This window comes from Anolis carolinensis, chromosome 3, assembly GCF_035594765.1.
Source record: "Anolis carolinensis isolate JA03-04 chromosome 3, rAnoCar3.1.pri, whole genome shotgun sequence".
Lineage (NCBI taxonomy): Eukaryota > Metazoa > Chordata > Lepidosauria > Squamata > Dactyloidae > Anolis > Anolis carolinensis.
The window spans coordinates 62969973-62987166 of NC_085843.1; the positions used below are offsets into that span (position 1 = coordinate 62969973).

A 17194-nucleotide genomic window follows, 5' to 3' on the forward strand; every position below is an offset into this window, starting at 1 on the left:
CGTTTCACTTATCCACAGATTTTTGGGGAATTTTCAAAGTTTTTATAAGTAACATATTAAAAAAAATACAAGAGCTATCTCTTTAAATTTTCTATACAATGACAGAAGGTAACAGGGGATCCTTCCCCCAATGTTCAGAAATATTCATACATCTACTGATTTTAAGGATTTTAAAAAAGGTTTTGACAAAAACTTCTTTGACAAAAGCCACAACGGCTATCTCATTGACTGTCTCTCATATTAACCAAAAGAAACCAATATTAACCAATTCTACATTTTCATATAATCCTAGAATTGGAGGGGAACCTCAAAAGCCATCTAGTCCAACCCCCTTCTTCCAGGCAGAAGGGCACCATCAAAACTCTATCAACAGATGGCCATCCAGCCTCTAAACTAATTAATATGTCTCCCCAATAAAATGGGGATTTCTTCCCAGCCCAGCATAGAGATTTACTTACTAGAAGTATTTGTCAATTCTCCTCTTTTTCAGAATCAACTATTTATTGGAACGCTTGCTAGCTGCTTTTAGAGAGAAAAATCTTTCTCTCTGCTGCCCTGATTGGTGCTTTCTGATGCTGATGCATTCTGGGAAATGTAGTTTAGGACAGGGCTTTTTGAATTATCTGGCATAGAGCTCCTCCATCCCAAACTACATTTCCCAGAGTTCTATGCTGTACCCAGTAAACACTGCTTCCTCTTTTTCCTGCTCCTAATGCCGAGACTACATTAATTTAGAAAAAATGCAAGGCACTAAGGTAGCCTTTTTGGCTTTGCTGTGCTGAAAAGGAAACCAATTTTGGGAGTCTTCCAAGATTTACAAAACTAAAATGAAAAAGTATGGGATAAATTTTGATTCTTAAATTTTTGGCACGGGAAACACCCACGTATCAGATATTGCCTCATAAATACAAAATTAATTTTATCCTAATTACAAGGCAAACAAAAACTGCACACCTCTAACGAATAGATAGGATGGCAGACATACACATGTGCATGCACACATACGTCTGAATGAGATATATTAGTTCAATTTCCTGTGAAATTAATATATCTTGGCATGGTGGAGATATGTCACTTTCCACTTTGGTACCTTTTTTTGCACTCTTCACTCTTTTTCTTCCATGTGTGAGTAACTCTGCTTCAACTCTCATCAGCCTTAGCTGCTTCATGTATTTATTGTATTGAATGTATTGAATTTAACTATGAAGCAAATACCTAAATGTTGAAGGAGTACTGTGATTTTCTCCATTTTACATTTCTAATGTTATAGCATATTGTTCAGATGTAAATACCTAGGAATCACTTTTTAAAGGATTGTGTATGTTTGTTTGTTCTTTAAGTTGACAATATTGTAGAGTTTTCTCAACGGAATTTATTCCTAGAATAAGCTGAAAGTGTAATTTACCCTGGACCGCTCTCAGAGTTTTCATGGGTGAGCCAGAATTTGAAGTTTGGTCTCCAAATATCCTAGTTCAGTACTCAAACCAATACATCATGCTAACTGTCGTTGAGTGTGCTTTTACCCCTTTTTAAAAAATTGATTGGTTTGTGTGTGTTGAAATCAAATAGCATCTCAGGTTTCTTCACACAATCATTCCTTATTTAAAACACAGGCTCGTCATTTCCTTTCTGTGCACTGTGAAAGACTTTTATACTGTGTCCATTCTATGAAAATACCAGACATTCCTTACTTTTACTTTTTAATGTACCCATTGTAATTGTTATTAAGCCTGCCAAAATACCCTAAAGGCACCAGATCCTTTCAGACCTTGGAAGCTAAACAGGGTCAGTCTTTTTTAGTTCTTGGGTGAGAGACCACCAACAAACCTAAATAGGCTATATTTCAGAGGAAGGAACTGACAAAACTACCTCTGAGTATTTGTTAGCTAGGAAAAGCTTATGAAATTCAAGAGATAACCACAAGTTTTGAGTATTCATGAAACAGATGTAAAAATGTTCATGGTATCCATAATCACAGAACCTCTGGAAACAGAAAATCGCATTGCATGAGCAAGTGAGTTATCAATTCAAAATGATACTGAGTTGGAAAACAGTTGTAATATGAATATCCCTATGGATTACTAGATGTGTATGTTTTTTAAAATATTGATATTTGAGGCAGTCAACAGGAAAATACGTCATTACTGTGCTTGATCACCTATGCAGAGAATCCATGGATATAATACTTTGTCCAGCTTTAACATTTAAGAACTTTAGAGTACAAAGGGAATTATGAAGAAATTATATCTGTTACTGTTCTTAAAAAAACCACACACCTGTTTTGCTAACACTAATCAATATACTGTAGGGTAGATAGAGTCTTTTTATATCACCATGGTCTCATAATTCTCAGCAAATAATATTCCAAAACCATTTCAGCAATTGAAAGAGAATTTTTCATTCAAGAATGTGTTTTCTGAATAGTTAAAAGAAGATAGCTATTTTAATCAAGGCAATAAGGTTTATAGAATAAAAAGATTTGTCCTCCAAGGCAGGATACTATCCATATTTACCTGGACAAACCCATTATATTCAGTAAAGTTAATTTCCACCTGAGAGCACAAAGAACTGTGGCTAAAGTTTGCATTATGGAAAATCTGGAAGATGGAAAAAGTTCATGATCATTACCTAAACATAAATGAAAATTGTTAATAGCCATGAGAGAAGAATGGCCTTGTTAGGAATACTTTACTGCTAGAAGGATTGGATCCAGAAAGCATCCTTTAATTATTGGAAGAGTTCTTTTTTTCATTCACAAGAGGGAGTCGATCTGTCGAGGCTTCTGTGAATGGTGTATCTATACTGTAGAATTAATACAGTTTGACACCACTTTAACTGCCATGGTTAAATGCTGAAGAATTGTGGTAGTTATAGTTTAGTGAGGCACCAGCACTATTGGAAGAGAATGCTAAAAGGCCTTCCAAAATGATAACTCCCATGATTCCATAGCATTGAGCCATGTCAGTTAAAACTGTGTCAAACTGTATTAATTCTACAGCATAGATACACCTTAACCTTCAAACATTTCCCCTGTAGCCCTCAGTTTTTGTATAATTGCCTGAAATGGAAATAAAGACCAAAAACTCAAGAAAAACTCATTCTGTGAATAAAATTTAACAAGTCTGGGAATTTGTTCAGAGTTCAGTGACCTGTGGAATATTGGATAAACTGTAATTAAATTCACCATTCATATTAGCCAAAATGGAATGATATTGAAATGTGAAATATTTCTTTACAAAAAAACTATATTTGAATTATTTTATTATCAAAAAGTGAGTTATAATTCCATTTTATTAGGTGAATACATTTATAATACCATATTGAATAGACATTGTACATTGGAATGAAATTTAAATGCCAGCAATTATGGTTCCTTGTGTATAGCTTTACAATTGACATTATGTAAAAGGAGTCATATTATGTCACTGATCATGCAAATAAGAGACTAATTGGAGTTCTGTTTTATCCTATTTTATCAGAAATATTTTGCAATATTCAAAGCCAGAATAAATATGTTTTTAAGCATCCTCATATTATATGACTTTTCAATCAAAGGAATAAATTTTCAATCCAGGGGATGCATTTTTTTACTTTAAAAACTGGGAGAGAAGGGTTCCCTTATTTGGATCTTGCAAACAGATGTAAATAATTAGTGCATCCTTGTCCATATTGCTGTAATCCTTTTTACTTTCTTTCAGTCCAGTCATTTCATGTTTTGCTTATTTTGCATTCTGCATAGCTTTGCATTTCTTAAGTTTCTGTATGGCTTCTGGTTATAGGGAAAAATATAATTTAAAGCACAGATCTTCAAAAATAATATTTGTTTCTGGTCTTTGATTCCTTTGACTGAATAGTTACAATTACCTCTCTTTAGCGCTGTGCCAAAAACGGATAGCAAGCAGAACTGAAATACATGTTGATGGCTTTACCCAAGTCTGTCATGCAGGACTAGCCAGAAAAATAGATGCTTTATGTCACAATTTAAATGGTTTTGGGGTTTGAGTAACCAAACTGAAGTGGTTTTATTGGCATGTAGAAGTTATTTTCAGAAAGTTAATGAAAGACAGAAAAATATGACTGATTGGCAGTTGATGGTACACTTAAGGCTGTATGGGACATTATGGGGATAACTTGGAGACTAGTGGACCAATATTTTCATCGATTATTGCAAACTTAATTTAATAGAAATCCTCCTTATAAGAAATTCAGAGTTCTCTAGCACAACCCTGTGGTCAACATCGTTTGGAAGTTGATCATAGAGTTGCCTTGGAGGATCTAGAGATTCCTAGAGGGAACATATTAATCTAATCCCTAATAATCTGCCACATCAGCAAAAGTTAAACCTGCAAATGTGGAGGGCCAACTGTGTAAATTAGATCTCTTTCATTCAACTCTAATAGATGTGTTCTGGAATCTAGATCAAATACCAATACTGTACATGACTTTTAATGAGAAAAAAGTCTGTTAAAGTCCTTTGACGCAGGAAATTACAAAATATTTTTATTTTGTACATTTGAGATTATTGTTTATTCTGAATTGTACTTCAATTGGGTAAAAAATCTAATTGCTTGTGCAGATACATTCTTTGCATTGTGCTGGTTCAAATAGGGGTGGACATAGTAATTTCAGTATGTGTATGTGTATATATAAATAGTTTCATTAAATCCTCTTTCTATAGGGATGATTACTTTTTAATGTCCCTATTCAGAAATATTTTTTCACCACTATTGCTGCTGTTTCTATAATGACATTGCTGATAGAATACAAAACAAGCAGAAAGAGAAGAAATGGCCATTTGAATGCAAAGAAAAACATTTTATTGATACTGTAAAATAATTATTAGGATAAAAATATTTAATACTAGCAAAAAAGTATCTCCAAAACAGTTGGTAGCTGGACTTAACTGTGAATATATCAAATCCCTTTCCTCTTCCCCCTTTCCTGTGTTTCTGGTGAAAAAATGCCACTAAACTGGTCCCACTAAGTCTACTTATGTGTTTAATGTGGTCATTATTTGATAGTATAAACATGAAATGTGTGTGCATGTGTGTGGTTGTGTGTTACAGGTCATGTTTAATATTCCATTTCCAAGCCTCAAATCTGCTTGAAAGTTTCCACACTGCTAGTCTTCTAGATAATAAAGCATGTACTTTTTTCTGTGCTCAAACAATCTGTGCCAAAGGGGAAAATTGACATTTATACGCAACACATTCAACAATATATGTGCATGTTCATCTGTCTCAATAACTGACTGTCATCTTTGTGTGCATATGTCTTGCAGTGATAATAGGAGCCATATCTTCAAAATGTCAAGTTTTCTGGGATAGATTTCTAGCTGTAGGCAGCTTTAGTGAACCACTTAGAACTGTGAACATGCTTCTTCCAGCCAACAATCATATTACCTTGTTTAACACTGCTTTACATGAATCTTACTATTTCCATCACATGTACTTCAATTTAAATTATAATCATTTGTGATCAGAATTCTGAACCCCTTGAGCACAGCTATGCTAACTTAGAAACAAACTATTTATGCATGAATAGGAGAATGCATTGAGTCCAGGATGCTACTTCACAAATTGTTCCATATCAAACATATGTTTAGACTTTTGGGTACTCTGGTATTTTCAATAGAAAGTTAGAATTGTTCTGTGAAACAGTGTCTTGGAATGTGAGAATAACAATGTAGTAAAATATAAATACAGTAGAGTCTCACTTATCCAGGCTGGCAGAATGTTGGATAAGCGAATATGTTGGATAATAAGGAGGGATTAAGGAAAAGCCTATTAAACATCAAATTAGGTTATGATTTTACAAATTAAGCACCAAAACATCATTTGACAGAAAAAGTAATTCAATACACAGTAATGCTATGTAATAATAACTGTATTTACGAATTTAGCACCAAAATATCACGATGTATTGAAAACATTGACTACAAAAATGCGTTGGATAATCCAGACCGTTGGGTAAGCGAGGCTTGGATAAGTGAGACTCTACTGTATAGTAAAATATTTGTTAGCAATTATAGAATCTTGCTTTAAACAATAAATTCCCTACAGTGTTATCTTATAAAATAACTAGTTTTTCATCATTGATTTAATGACGGCCTATGTGAAGCTCAGCCAAATTGAGGTATTTACCATTTTTCTGGGCCACTTCACCAGTTCTCTTCCATCAGCCACAGAGGATCCAAGCTGCTTTTCTCTGGCTTCGTGCCAGTGCTACGCTAAATCTATTTCAGGATTGTCCTCTTTCAGTCTCTAAGTGGAGTCTTAAATTATAACAAGCATAGGAAACTGTCTTAAAATGAATCAAGCAGTTGTTTCATCTAGCTCACTATGGTAAATTCAGGGCACTTTTACACTGACATTAGAATCCAGCTTGGGAGCAGTTCAAAAGGAACCAGTTTCACTGTGTGGTGATTATATTGACAGGACCAGAACCAGTTTGAGGCCAGGAAGGTGATTACATTGAACATGGAACCTGACCTCAAATATCTTTGCAGATCTCCCTGCCAATATCATTTCCTGAAGAAATGTGTATCAATGCACTGAGCACTGGAGGGGGGGGGGGTGAAAGTGAAAATTAGCAGAGTAATCATTTACCCCTCCTAAGATGGATTAGTCCCCTGCTGACCAGCCATGTACTTGGGGTGTTTTTGGCAGCCTCAGTTCTGGATTCTTTACTGCGCTTTAGCACTTTGCAAAAACAATTTCACTCTGATCTGGGATACACAGAGATCACCTGCAATGCATTTTTGGTGAACTCAGCCTTTCCTGGGACACAGTATCACCCTTGATGTGTGTTGCAGTGCACATTGACGGTGTGCATTTTGTGGTGACCATGGCCTTATAACTGCATTCCATGATCCGTGCAGAAGAGCTCTTGGACTGACAATGTCTCTCAAGGACTTCAGGCAGAATTATTTTCGACTCCTGTCTAGAGATCCCAATATTATTTGGTGTCCCCCATCCAGGCATGAACCAGAGCCAAACTGTTTGTTTATGTATTTATTTGAGAAGTTTATATCATGCTTTTTTCTGAGCACAGACCCAAAGTGGTTACAACAGAATACGAGGGTTGAATGAAAAGTAATGCCTCCACCTTGGTTACTTGGGTTTGAATGGAAATATTTTAATAAATCAAATGCAGAAATAATGCTCTTTAACTACCATTATTCACTTTTCCACATAATCACCAGAAAACTGGATACATTTCTGCCAATGATTAACAAGTTTTCTGAAGCCTTCACGGAAGAAGTCGACACTCTGTTTCCACAACCAGCGGCTCACAGTTCTCTCAACATCTTCATCAGAAGCATACTGATGTCCCCGCAGATCTTCTTTCATTATCGGGAACAAATAGACACCAAGTCAGATGGTGCTACATCTGGACTGTATGGAGAATGCTGTACGGTGGTGAGATCCAGTCTCTGAAGTTCTGCTGTGGTGGCATGTGAAGTGTCTGTTCTGGCATTGTCATGTTGCAGGAAAACATTTCCCTTTTCCTATCGGACCCTTGTTAGCCGTTGTTTCAAAGTTTGCAGCGTTGTGATGTAACACTTTGAATTTATTGTTGTTCCACGTTCAAGGAAATCAACATGGATAACACCATCTGCATCCCAGAACACTGTTGCCATGATTTTTCCAGCTGTGGGCTGTGTCTTGAATTTCTTTTTTCTGTGGTGAGTCTTTGTGTCAATATTCCATAGACTGACGCTTCGTCGTAATGGTGTACCCATGTTTCATCTCCTGTCACATTTGAATGGGAAAAGGCATCACCTTCATTCTCGTAATGCAAGAGGAGTTACTGGCAAATTTCAAGTCTGTGCGCTTTCAGACATCAGCATCCTGGGTACCCATCGTGCACAGATCTTCCAATACCCAAGCAAAGCAATAATGTGACCCACACGTTATTGTGAAATGCTGATTATACTTGTAATTTCTCTCTGACTGATACAACAATCATCCTGAATCAATCTGTCAAACTTTTGCTTGTGAAACTCAGTGGTTGCTGTCACAGGACGTCCAACTCTTTTTTTGTCACACAAGTCAGATGTTCCCACCTCAACATCTTTAAACTTACTTGCCCAACAACACACAGTACTCACATCAACACAATCACCATAAACAACTTGCATTCTCTGATGAATTTCCTTTGGGGTGACACCTTCTGCTATCAAGAATTCAATAATTGCACATTACTTAAGTCGTATTGATTGACTGTCTGCGCAGGGTTCCATACTTCGCACTTTAACACAGCTGTTCAATGCTAAGGCTTCCCACCAAATGGAACTATAGAGGAGAGAGTACTGAACAAGCCAATACCTGCAGCATACCAGTACTGCCATCTGCTGAGGAGTTATGAAGGTGGAGGCATTACTTTTCATTCAACCCTCGTATAAACATACAATACAAAGTTAAAACCACCCATTAAAACATAAATATTTGAAATAGCAAACACAATTAAAACCGTGTGAACATTTAAAACCAAGATAACCTATAAATATTTAAATAGAATTGGACAGAGGCTCGGATTAGATTTGGTGTATTCAGCATTATAGAGGTATAACTAAAATTCAATAACTTTGCTGTATACAGGGTTATACAAGTACTGTTTTGGTGCATTCAGAGTTATACAAGTGGGTTATAAAAGTAACCAAGCAGATGTATTCCTGGGCATTCTTTAACTGAAATGTTGTTATCAAAGGCAGAAATAACATGAAAGAATAGGAGGCAAGTTCTTATATCACAAAAGAGAAAAAAAATTCTATACCTTGTGTTGTGACTGCACCTTCGGGGACTGTGGATGATAGTGGTGGGATCAGTAGAGGAAGGAAAAACCCTCGCGAGGAGGGCTCATTGGAGGATGTGTACAGGAAGAGAATTAGGGAACTCAATGGGGAGTCTTCTATGGAAGATTCAGATGGAGAGTCTGTGGATGCTGGGGAACAGGTGGTGGCTGAGGAAGTGGGCACTGACTGGGCACGGGCACCGGAGATGCCTGGGGAATTAGGGCCCATGGATACTGCTGAACCTTGGGTATCTTCAGAAGCAGATCCCACTTGGTCTATTTGGAGGAGGGAGGATGGATCCTCAGGTGTGCATGGTGTTGGGCGTGGGCAGGATGATTGGAATTCTGATGAAGAATTAGGCACGCCCGATCCACGAGCTTTAGCTGTGTGGAGTTCTGATTCAGATTAAGAATTTGGGACACCTGCTCTTTGGGTGTTGGCGTTTGGACACCCAGGGAGAATTGGGATAAATTGGGAATGTTTGGTCACTTCACTTTGCATGTGGCAAGGTGTTGCTGGGCGCCATGGGGATTCCTGTACGTGTTAAAGAAGACTGGACTGGGACTTTGCTTCAGATGTAAGTTTATCTGGGTTGCTCTGCAACGGAGGGCTGGAACTGTGTGGGTTTTCCTGGACTGCACTGTTATTACAATTTTTAGCTGCTGTTGCCTCCGTTGCCTTGGCTCTTTGTGCCATTTTGTGGACCTTGAATTGATGACTACAACCTCTGGGCCTTGGACTGGAATTCGACCCTGTTTCTGTCTTCGCTCTCTGATTGGTCTACCCATGGCTCTTGACTTCTGGCTTGCCTCCTGACCCTGCTGCTGTCTCCTGTCCTGACCCTGAATCAACCTGACAACGTCTCTTCGCTTTGTTCCTTGAGCTTCTGGCATTACCTGCACTCTCGAAGCAGTTTGCTGCTGTTCCTGCTATTTTGACTCCGGACCGGTTTGACGACATCTTCTTGCACTGCCCCTTTAAATCCCCAAAGCCTGTTGCTTGCCGCAGAAAGGGCTTGGAGCCGTACCTTCCCTTTTGCACCGGCTCCAAGTTTGTTTACAAGCTCCTTTTCCCGGTTTTGGTTTCTGTTTAGAGCTTTGTGTTAAAACTGCTAGCTTGTGACTCTTGGGAGTTTTTTTTTTTTTTGGGAGTTTCCAAGTCTTTGTTTTGTTTTGGCTGCTTTTCCAAGCCAACTTAGTTTGTTTAGAGCTGAATTGAAGCACCTTTTGTTTAATCTGGATTGTTTGCTTGGATAATCCGGTTTGTTTGCTAAAGCATACTTTTTGATATATTTTTGTTTGGACTGCTTTAAAACACTGAAAGTTAAGTGTTTAAAGCCATCTTTTGTGTTTGTGTCTATTTTTTGGGCTATCTCTTGAATAAACTCTGTTTTGCTCTCAAATTGGCGTCTGACTTTTGACACCTTTTAATTGACTTATTTATTCAAGATTAACAGAACACACATATGAAATCAAAAAATTAGACCAGGGAAGCCTTGCAGAAGAAAACAAAGGCATTTGATACCTTTACAGACTATCTGAAAGCTTCTTCCCAAATGCATCCAGGGACACTTTTTTCTTTCACTGGCCTCCATTTTTCTTGTGATGCAATTTTTGGTGGCCAAACATGTAGCTCTAACCTTTTTAAACATGCTAATGGTAGATGTTTCTATTTTTCTCTTTGTTTTGCTGTTCATGCATGCTCAGCAAGAAACCCTGGAGGCAGCTGCTGTTTACCTTTCCCTTGCAAAAAAATCCACATAGTTACAATAAGTACTACTAGAACAGAATCCTATTATTTACCAGTTCACACATTGTATTGTTTACATCAAATGCAGTGTGGTAATCTAGCATTGGAACTCTGTTTCACCAAACCTCCTTTGTCATCTTCACAATGCTGATGTTACTTTAAATAATAATAATAATAATAATAATAATAATAATAATAATATTGATCATTGATGTCACCATCCCAGGTGACAGTCGCATTGACGAAAAACAACAGGAAAAACTCAGCCGCTATCAGGACCTCAAGATTGAACTTCAAAGACTCTGGCAGAAACCAGTGCAGGTGGTCCCGGTGGTGATGGGCACATTGGGTGCCGTGCCAAAAGATCTCAGCCGGCATTTGGAAACAATAGACATTGACAAAATTACGATCTGCCAGCTGCAAAAGGCTACCCTGCTGGGATCTGCGCGCATCATCCGAAAATACATCACACAGTCCTAGACACTTGGGAAGTGTTCGACTTGTGATTTTGTGATATGAAATCCAGCATATCTATCTTGTTTGCTGTGTCATAATAATAATAATAATGTAGAGTTGTAATAGCATTTCATAACTGTGCGGTTTTCTGGCATTGTATATTTCTGCCACTTCTGTGACTATTCATTTGTATTTTGATGATTCCATAGCCCACTTGTTGATGGATGTCCAGAATCAGCAGCATCCACCGCAGTCCTTTTTATCCTGGGCGACAACCGAGCCAGTATAGACTTTGTTTTGGTTTGATTGTCCATAATGCTAATGGGTTAGGTGCTCTTAGTTCTGCTCCTCAGCTGAGACCTCTCTGGCTTGGTTGGACCTGCCGGTAGTGACACTACCGCCAACACAGCCCTCAGTCATCATTGGAGCAGTTAAGCCCCACCACCACCACCACGTCAAGGTGGCACCTTGCTGTAAGGAAATCGTACAGCCCAGGAACAAGCCATCAGAACAAATGCAATTAAGGCCAAGATTTAACAAATCAGCCAGTGACCCAAAATGCAGACGAAACCACTGATCATATCCTCAGCTGCTGTAAGAAAATCATACAGACTGACTACAAACAGAGGCACAAATACGTGGCCCAAATGATTCATTGGATCTTATGCCTCAAGTACCACCTCCCAGCAGTAAAGAACTGGTGGGATCACAAACCTGCAAAGGTATTGGAAAATGAACACACAAAGATACTGTTGGACTTCCGAATCCAGAGTGACAAAGTTCTGGAACACAACACACCAGACATCACAGCTGTGGAAAAGAAAAAGGTTTGGATCATTGATGTTGACATCCCAGGTGACAGTCACATTGATGAAAAACAACAGGAAAAACTCAGCTGCTATCAGGACCTCAAGATTGAACTTCAAAGACTCTGGCAGAAACCAGTGCAGGTCGTCCCGGTGGTGATGGGCACACTGGGTGCCGTGCCAAAAGATCTCAGCCAGCATTTGGAAACAATAGGCATTGACAACATTACGATCTGTCGACTGCAAAGGCCACCCTGCTGGGATGTGCGCGCATCATCCGAAAATACATCACACAGTCCTAAACACTTGGGAAGTGTTCGACTTGTGATTTTGTGATACAAAATCCAGCATATCTATCTTGTTTGCTGTGACATAATAAAATAATTTATTTATATACGGTCCTATCTCCCAGAAGGGACTCAGGGCGGTTTCCAATCATAAGAACAACAAGTGCATTACATAACAGTATAATAAACATATTACTAAAACAGATAAAACTATACAATTAAATAAGCTATAAATAACACTTACAGCAATCTTGATCAAGGGGACGGGGACCATAGCCAAGTATATTAACATAAACCATTTTGGGATAGATGAGTCTTATACAGTATATTCAGGTCCAGAGATTGGTGGTATACCAGAGTAAGTTACTCAAAAACTGCTGAAACTACCAGGTCTTCAATTCCTTACGAAAGGTGGACAAAGTAGGGGATTGCCTGATCTCCTTTGGCAGTGCATTCCAGAGCTGGGGGCTACTGCCGAGAAGGCTCGTTCCCTCGTCCCCACCAACCGCACTTGAGACGGTGGTGAGAGCGATAGGAAGGCCTCCCTGGTCAAACTCAAGATCCGCACCAATTCATAGGGGGAGATGCGATCACAGAGATAAGTAGGGCCCGAGCCGTCCTCAACGCAACGTTTTGGCGACGATACGCAGCTGCAGAAAGGGGTGATCGGCTGGTTGAGGACGCAAGCAGCAGAGTTTTGTGGGGAAGGAGTTGCCAAGCTCATTCATCACTATGATAAGTGCCTAGATTTGAATGGTGTCTACGTTGAGAAGTGGTATTTGGGTGTGGCTTTCAACTGCATATGGTAAATGTTTTCTCCTATACTTTGTTCATTTTTAATTCCAAAATGTAATCTACTTTCTGGATAACCCTCGTAGTAGCAAAATGTCTGAAGTGAGAAAAGAATTCTTGTGTAGTCTTCATTATAACATACTCTTTTTTTTTTGAGTGAGTGTGAGTTAGTTAATGTATGTGAGGAAATATTCATAAATGTCATCTATTGGTGCACTACTTAAGGATAAAATTAGTTATGCAAGAGTAGTGCACCAATAGGTAAAGGTAAAGGTTTCCCCTGATGTTAAGTCCAGTCATGTCTGACTCTGGGGGTTGGTGCTCATCTCCATTTCTAAGCCGAAGAGCCGGTGTTGTCCGTAGACACCTTCAAGGTCATGTGGTCAGCATGACTGCATAGAGCACCGTTACCTTCCCGCCAGAGCGGTACCTATTGATCTACTCACATTGGCATGTTTTCAAACTGCTAGGTTGGCAGGAGCTGGAGTTAACAGCGGGTGCTCACTCCGCTCCCGGGATTTGAACCTGGTAACTTTCGGTCTGCAAGTTCCGCAGCTCAGTGCTTTAACACACACCTTAGTGCACCAATAGATCACCTTTATGAATATTTCTTCACATACATTGACTAACTCTCTCTCTCTCTCTCTCTCTCTCACACACACACACACACACACACACACACACACAAGTGCACTACTCTAGGATAAAGTTAGCTATGCAAGTCAGCCTCGGTGGCACAATGGGTTAAACCCTTGTGCCGGCTGAAGTGCTGACCTGAAGATCTGAAGGTCAGCAGTTTGAATCCATGAGATGGTGTGAGCTCCCATCTTTCAGCCCCAGCTTCCATGCAGGGACATGAGAAGCCTCCCACAGGATGGTAACATCCTGGCGTCCCCTGAGCAATCTCTCTGTAGATGGCCGATTCTCTCACACAAGAAGCAATTTGCAGTATATTCTTCATTTGCTTCTGACACAATAAAAAAGTTATGCAAGTGATAGAACAATAGTGACTGTAGTGGAGAATTAGTAGACCATTGAACAAAGCCATGATGTTAATTATCACTTGCACTTGAGAGATTCATATTAGTTTACATTGGCATTACCGGTTTGTTAATGTTATGCTGAAAGTATATACATCCTTGGTCTTTAATTGTAGCTTGATATGGTACAAATAAAAAAACTTAACATCTCAATATGCAAAAATACAGCACACTTGGTATATTTTCTAAAGTCAAATATTTTCATCTCTGTGATTTTGGAGATCTAAGATGGAAACCTATTGATTATAGAACTATAGGAGCTAACCATTTTCACTGGTGGAGAGAACTAAGGTTTAGTTTGTGTGAAAGAGGTACATGTTCTAGTAACTCACAATGTGAATATGACCATTTTCAGTTAAAGTAAGAACCTTCAGTTGTTACATCATACAAGCTGTTTTGTAAAATATGCAGTTTTGTAAGCAAGGGCATTCTTTATATTGGTGGAATTGGATTTTCTTTAATAAGCTATAAATAATATATAAAATCCATGTATTGTAAGAAAATTATTTGAAGCTTCTCTTCAAAAGAGAATATTTTTCCTAATGCAAGGCTTCAATTTGTTTGCAAAACTTCAGTATAGTCAAGAATATATTTCTGATGAAATAAAGTGTTTTAATTTACCAACAAGTTATAAACACCCTGATTAATTGACAGCATTTCTAATAAAAATAAGAATGTTTGATCTTAACTTAGACATGGTTCAAGAATATCAGTGAAATTTATAATGTAGTACAAAGGTGTAGAATGGGCATGTGGTTTTAAGCATGGCCAATTTGACAATGCAAATTTGTGGCGACTATCTAATACGTTTGTTGATGTGGGGGAAAGGGAACCTCCCGAATGTATTTACATTTATAACTGTAGTTATGTGAATGAATTATTATTTTGACCTCACTTGATGCATTTCTTTTTCTAGATCAGAGGAGGAAAGCTGATGATCACTTATACGAGGAAAAATGATGCTGGCAAATATGTCTGTGTTGGAACAAACATGGTGGGAGAAAGAGAGAGTGAGGTGGCAGAGCTCACTGTTTTAGGTAAAAGAAAGTTCATTTTTTCATCAATAACAGCATTTTATAAATTAGAGTTTTCTTACATTAAAAATTGCCTTAAAATTAGATGAATATGTATTTTAGTTATGATAGAGGGGCAAAATACCCAAATAACTGTTGTAGCACCTGGTTCTCGTCCCTGAATATGTGCTGAACTACAATCTCCATCATCCTCAATCATCATAGACAGTATGATTAGAGCCGTAAACATGTGGAAACCCAAGAATGGGAACAGCTGTGATGAAACGATTGGTAACACAATTATAGGATTTAATCACAAGTGTATCCAAAGATCTGGTGAGAGACAACAATGATGCTTATCTAATTGGAAACAATGGTCACATTGCTTTCTAATTCAACATATAAGTAAATGGAATGTGTTAAAGATGCTCGATACTATTACTCCTCTTAAATAGGAGGGTATAGGAATAAAATGAATTGGAAAGTAAAATTTTGTTAGACCCTAAAAAAGGAAAAGACAACAGTCAGATATTTAAATGAAGCTTGGGAGTATTTAAAAGTGAAATAGAAATTCAGCTGAAATGTCTTACAGATCTAGCAATTATCTCTCTATGAGGCCTAAGTTATTCAGGATAATTTAATAGCTGACACAACCCATGAGGTTTCAACCTTCCTTTACAAAGTAGACCTACTGTTCTTACATTGAACTCTTTAGTATATGCATAAAGATTAAATCATAAGGAAAACAAACAAAACAGAACATTCACAGCCTAAGATATGTAAGGGGCATGAAAATAATTAAACATTCTGTGATTCAGTACAATAATCCACTAAACATCATAAAAACATATCAGTGGCATAAACGGGTAGAACATATTTTATTTTATTTAAAATTTTAAACTATACAGTGTTCCCTCACTACTTTGGGGTTTGCTTTTCGCGGACTCGCTGTTTCATGTTTTTTTAATCAATACTAAAATACTCGTAATAGTATAAATCATAAAATAATATTATAAATCCCTTATAAATCCCTCTTTCTACTTCCTTCCTAAGGAGAAGCCTAAGGAAGGGAGAGAAAAGGAGCCTGAAGCAGCTTTGTTTTTGCCTCACAAGACAGCGGCAGCAGCGGGAGTGTGCATGTATGTGCTTGAGAGGCGAGGAGGGGATAGAGACGCTATTTTCAAGCAACACAAATATAGCACCCCTACTTTGTGGATTTTCACTTTTCATGGGTGGTCCTGGAACGTAACCCCCACAATAAGTGAGGGAACACTGTATAAACAAATGTATAAAATAAGCTGAAAAATGATGATGTATTGATAATAGCATCTCTGTGTCCCATATCTCTACTTAACCACCACTGGAATTTGGTTTTTATTATGTGGATGCTTTAGTAGGGGTGGGGGCCACTTTCCCTCTTGCTGCATTTTGTCCAGAGAGGGGGGAGAGGAAAGGCAGTGAAGGATCACAAATTTATCAGGGTTTTACAAATAGACATATCTACTAGTCATGTGTTGTGATGACTCATGGGCCATGTAGTCCCGTTCCTAGTGCTGTTGTGACGGATGAAGAGGAAAACTTGGGTTTTCCACCATTTCAGCCAGAAAGGGAACTTTCCCAGCCAGAATTGGAACCCTTGCACCTGCAGGAGGTTTGTCTTCCAGAAATCTGCCAAACAAGCCCTGAGTCAAAATCTCCCCCATTTTCTCGCCGTAATTATTATCAACAACAAAAAGGAGTTCAGCAGGCTAATCGCAGAAGCCTGAGAATCGCAGCAAAGCATTCAGATGATTAAGCCTGCTTCCATGAGAAATTTTAGGGAGTCATACATCTGGGCACAGAGATTGACTTTCGGTTCTGATTCCCCAGAGAAATGTTCTTTGGTGGGAAAACGAGACCCTATTTAGGTTCCTTGCCCTTTGGGAATCTTGCGGAGTCAATTCGTCAGCTACTGGAGTAGTGTGTGTGGACAGCGCTACTCCCGCTTCCAAGCCTCGTTCCTGTTTCCAAGCCTCGTTCCTGTTTCCAAGCCTCCGCTCCCAGCCTTGTTTACTCCCCGGATCTTGCCTTGCTTCCCGGACCTTGCCAAGTAATTACCACGGATCTTGTTCTTGCTCCTCGTTTCTTGTTGCCTTGTTTCAAGCCTTGTGTTCCAAGAATCAAGTTACTTCCTAGCCTTGCTCAAGTTTCATGGACTAAAGGACCTTGTCATCTCCCCTCACTTTGCTTGGCAAAGTGAGTGTTTCGGTTATTG

General features: G+C 38.6%; 1 protein-coding gene across 3 annotated transcripts in view; it reads left to right on the plus strand.

Annotated features, from left to right (window-relative positions):
- robo1 (roundabout guidance receptor 1) overlaps nucleotides 1-17194 on the plus strand; it is a 922568-nt gene that overhangs the window by 779672 nt on the left and 125702 nt on the right. For all 3 annotated transcript variants that reach the window (XM_062974986.1, XM_062974987.1, XM_062974988.1), the window contains one exon: nucleotides 14844-14964. In XM_062974986.1, the coding sequence (XP_062831056.1) occupies nucleotides 14844-14964 (121 nt within the window). The remainder of the gene's footprint in view (nucleotides 1-14843; nucleotides 14965-17194) is intronic.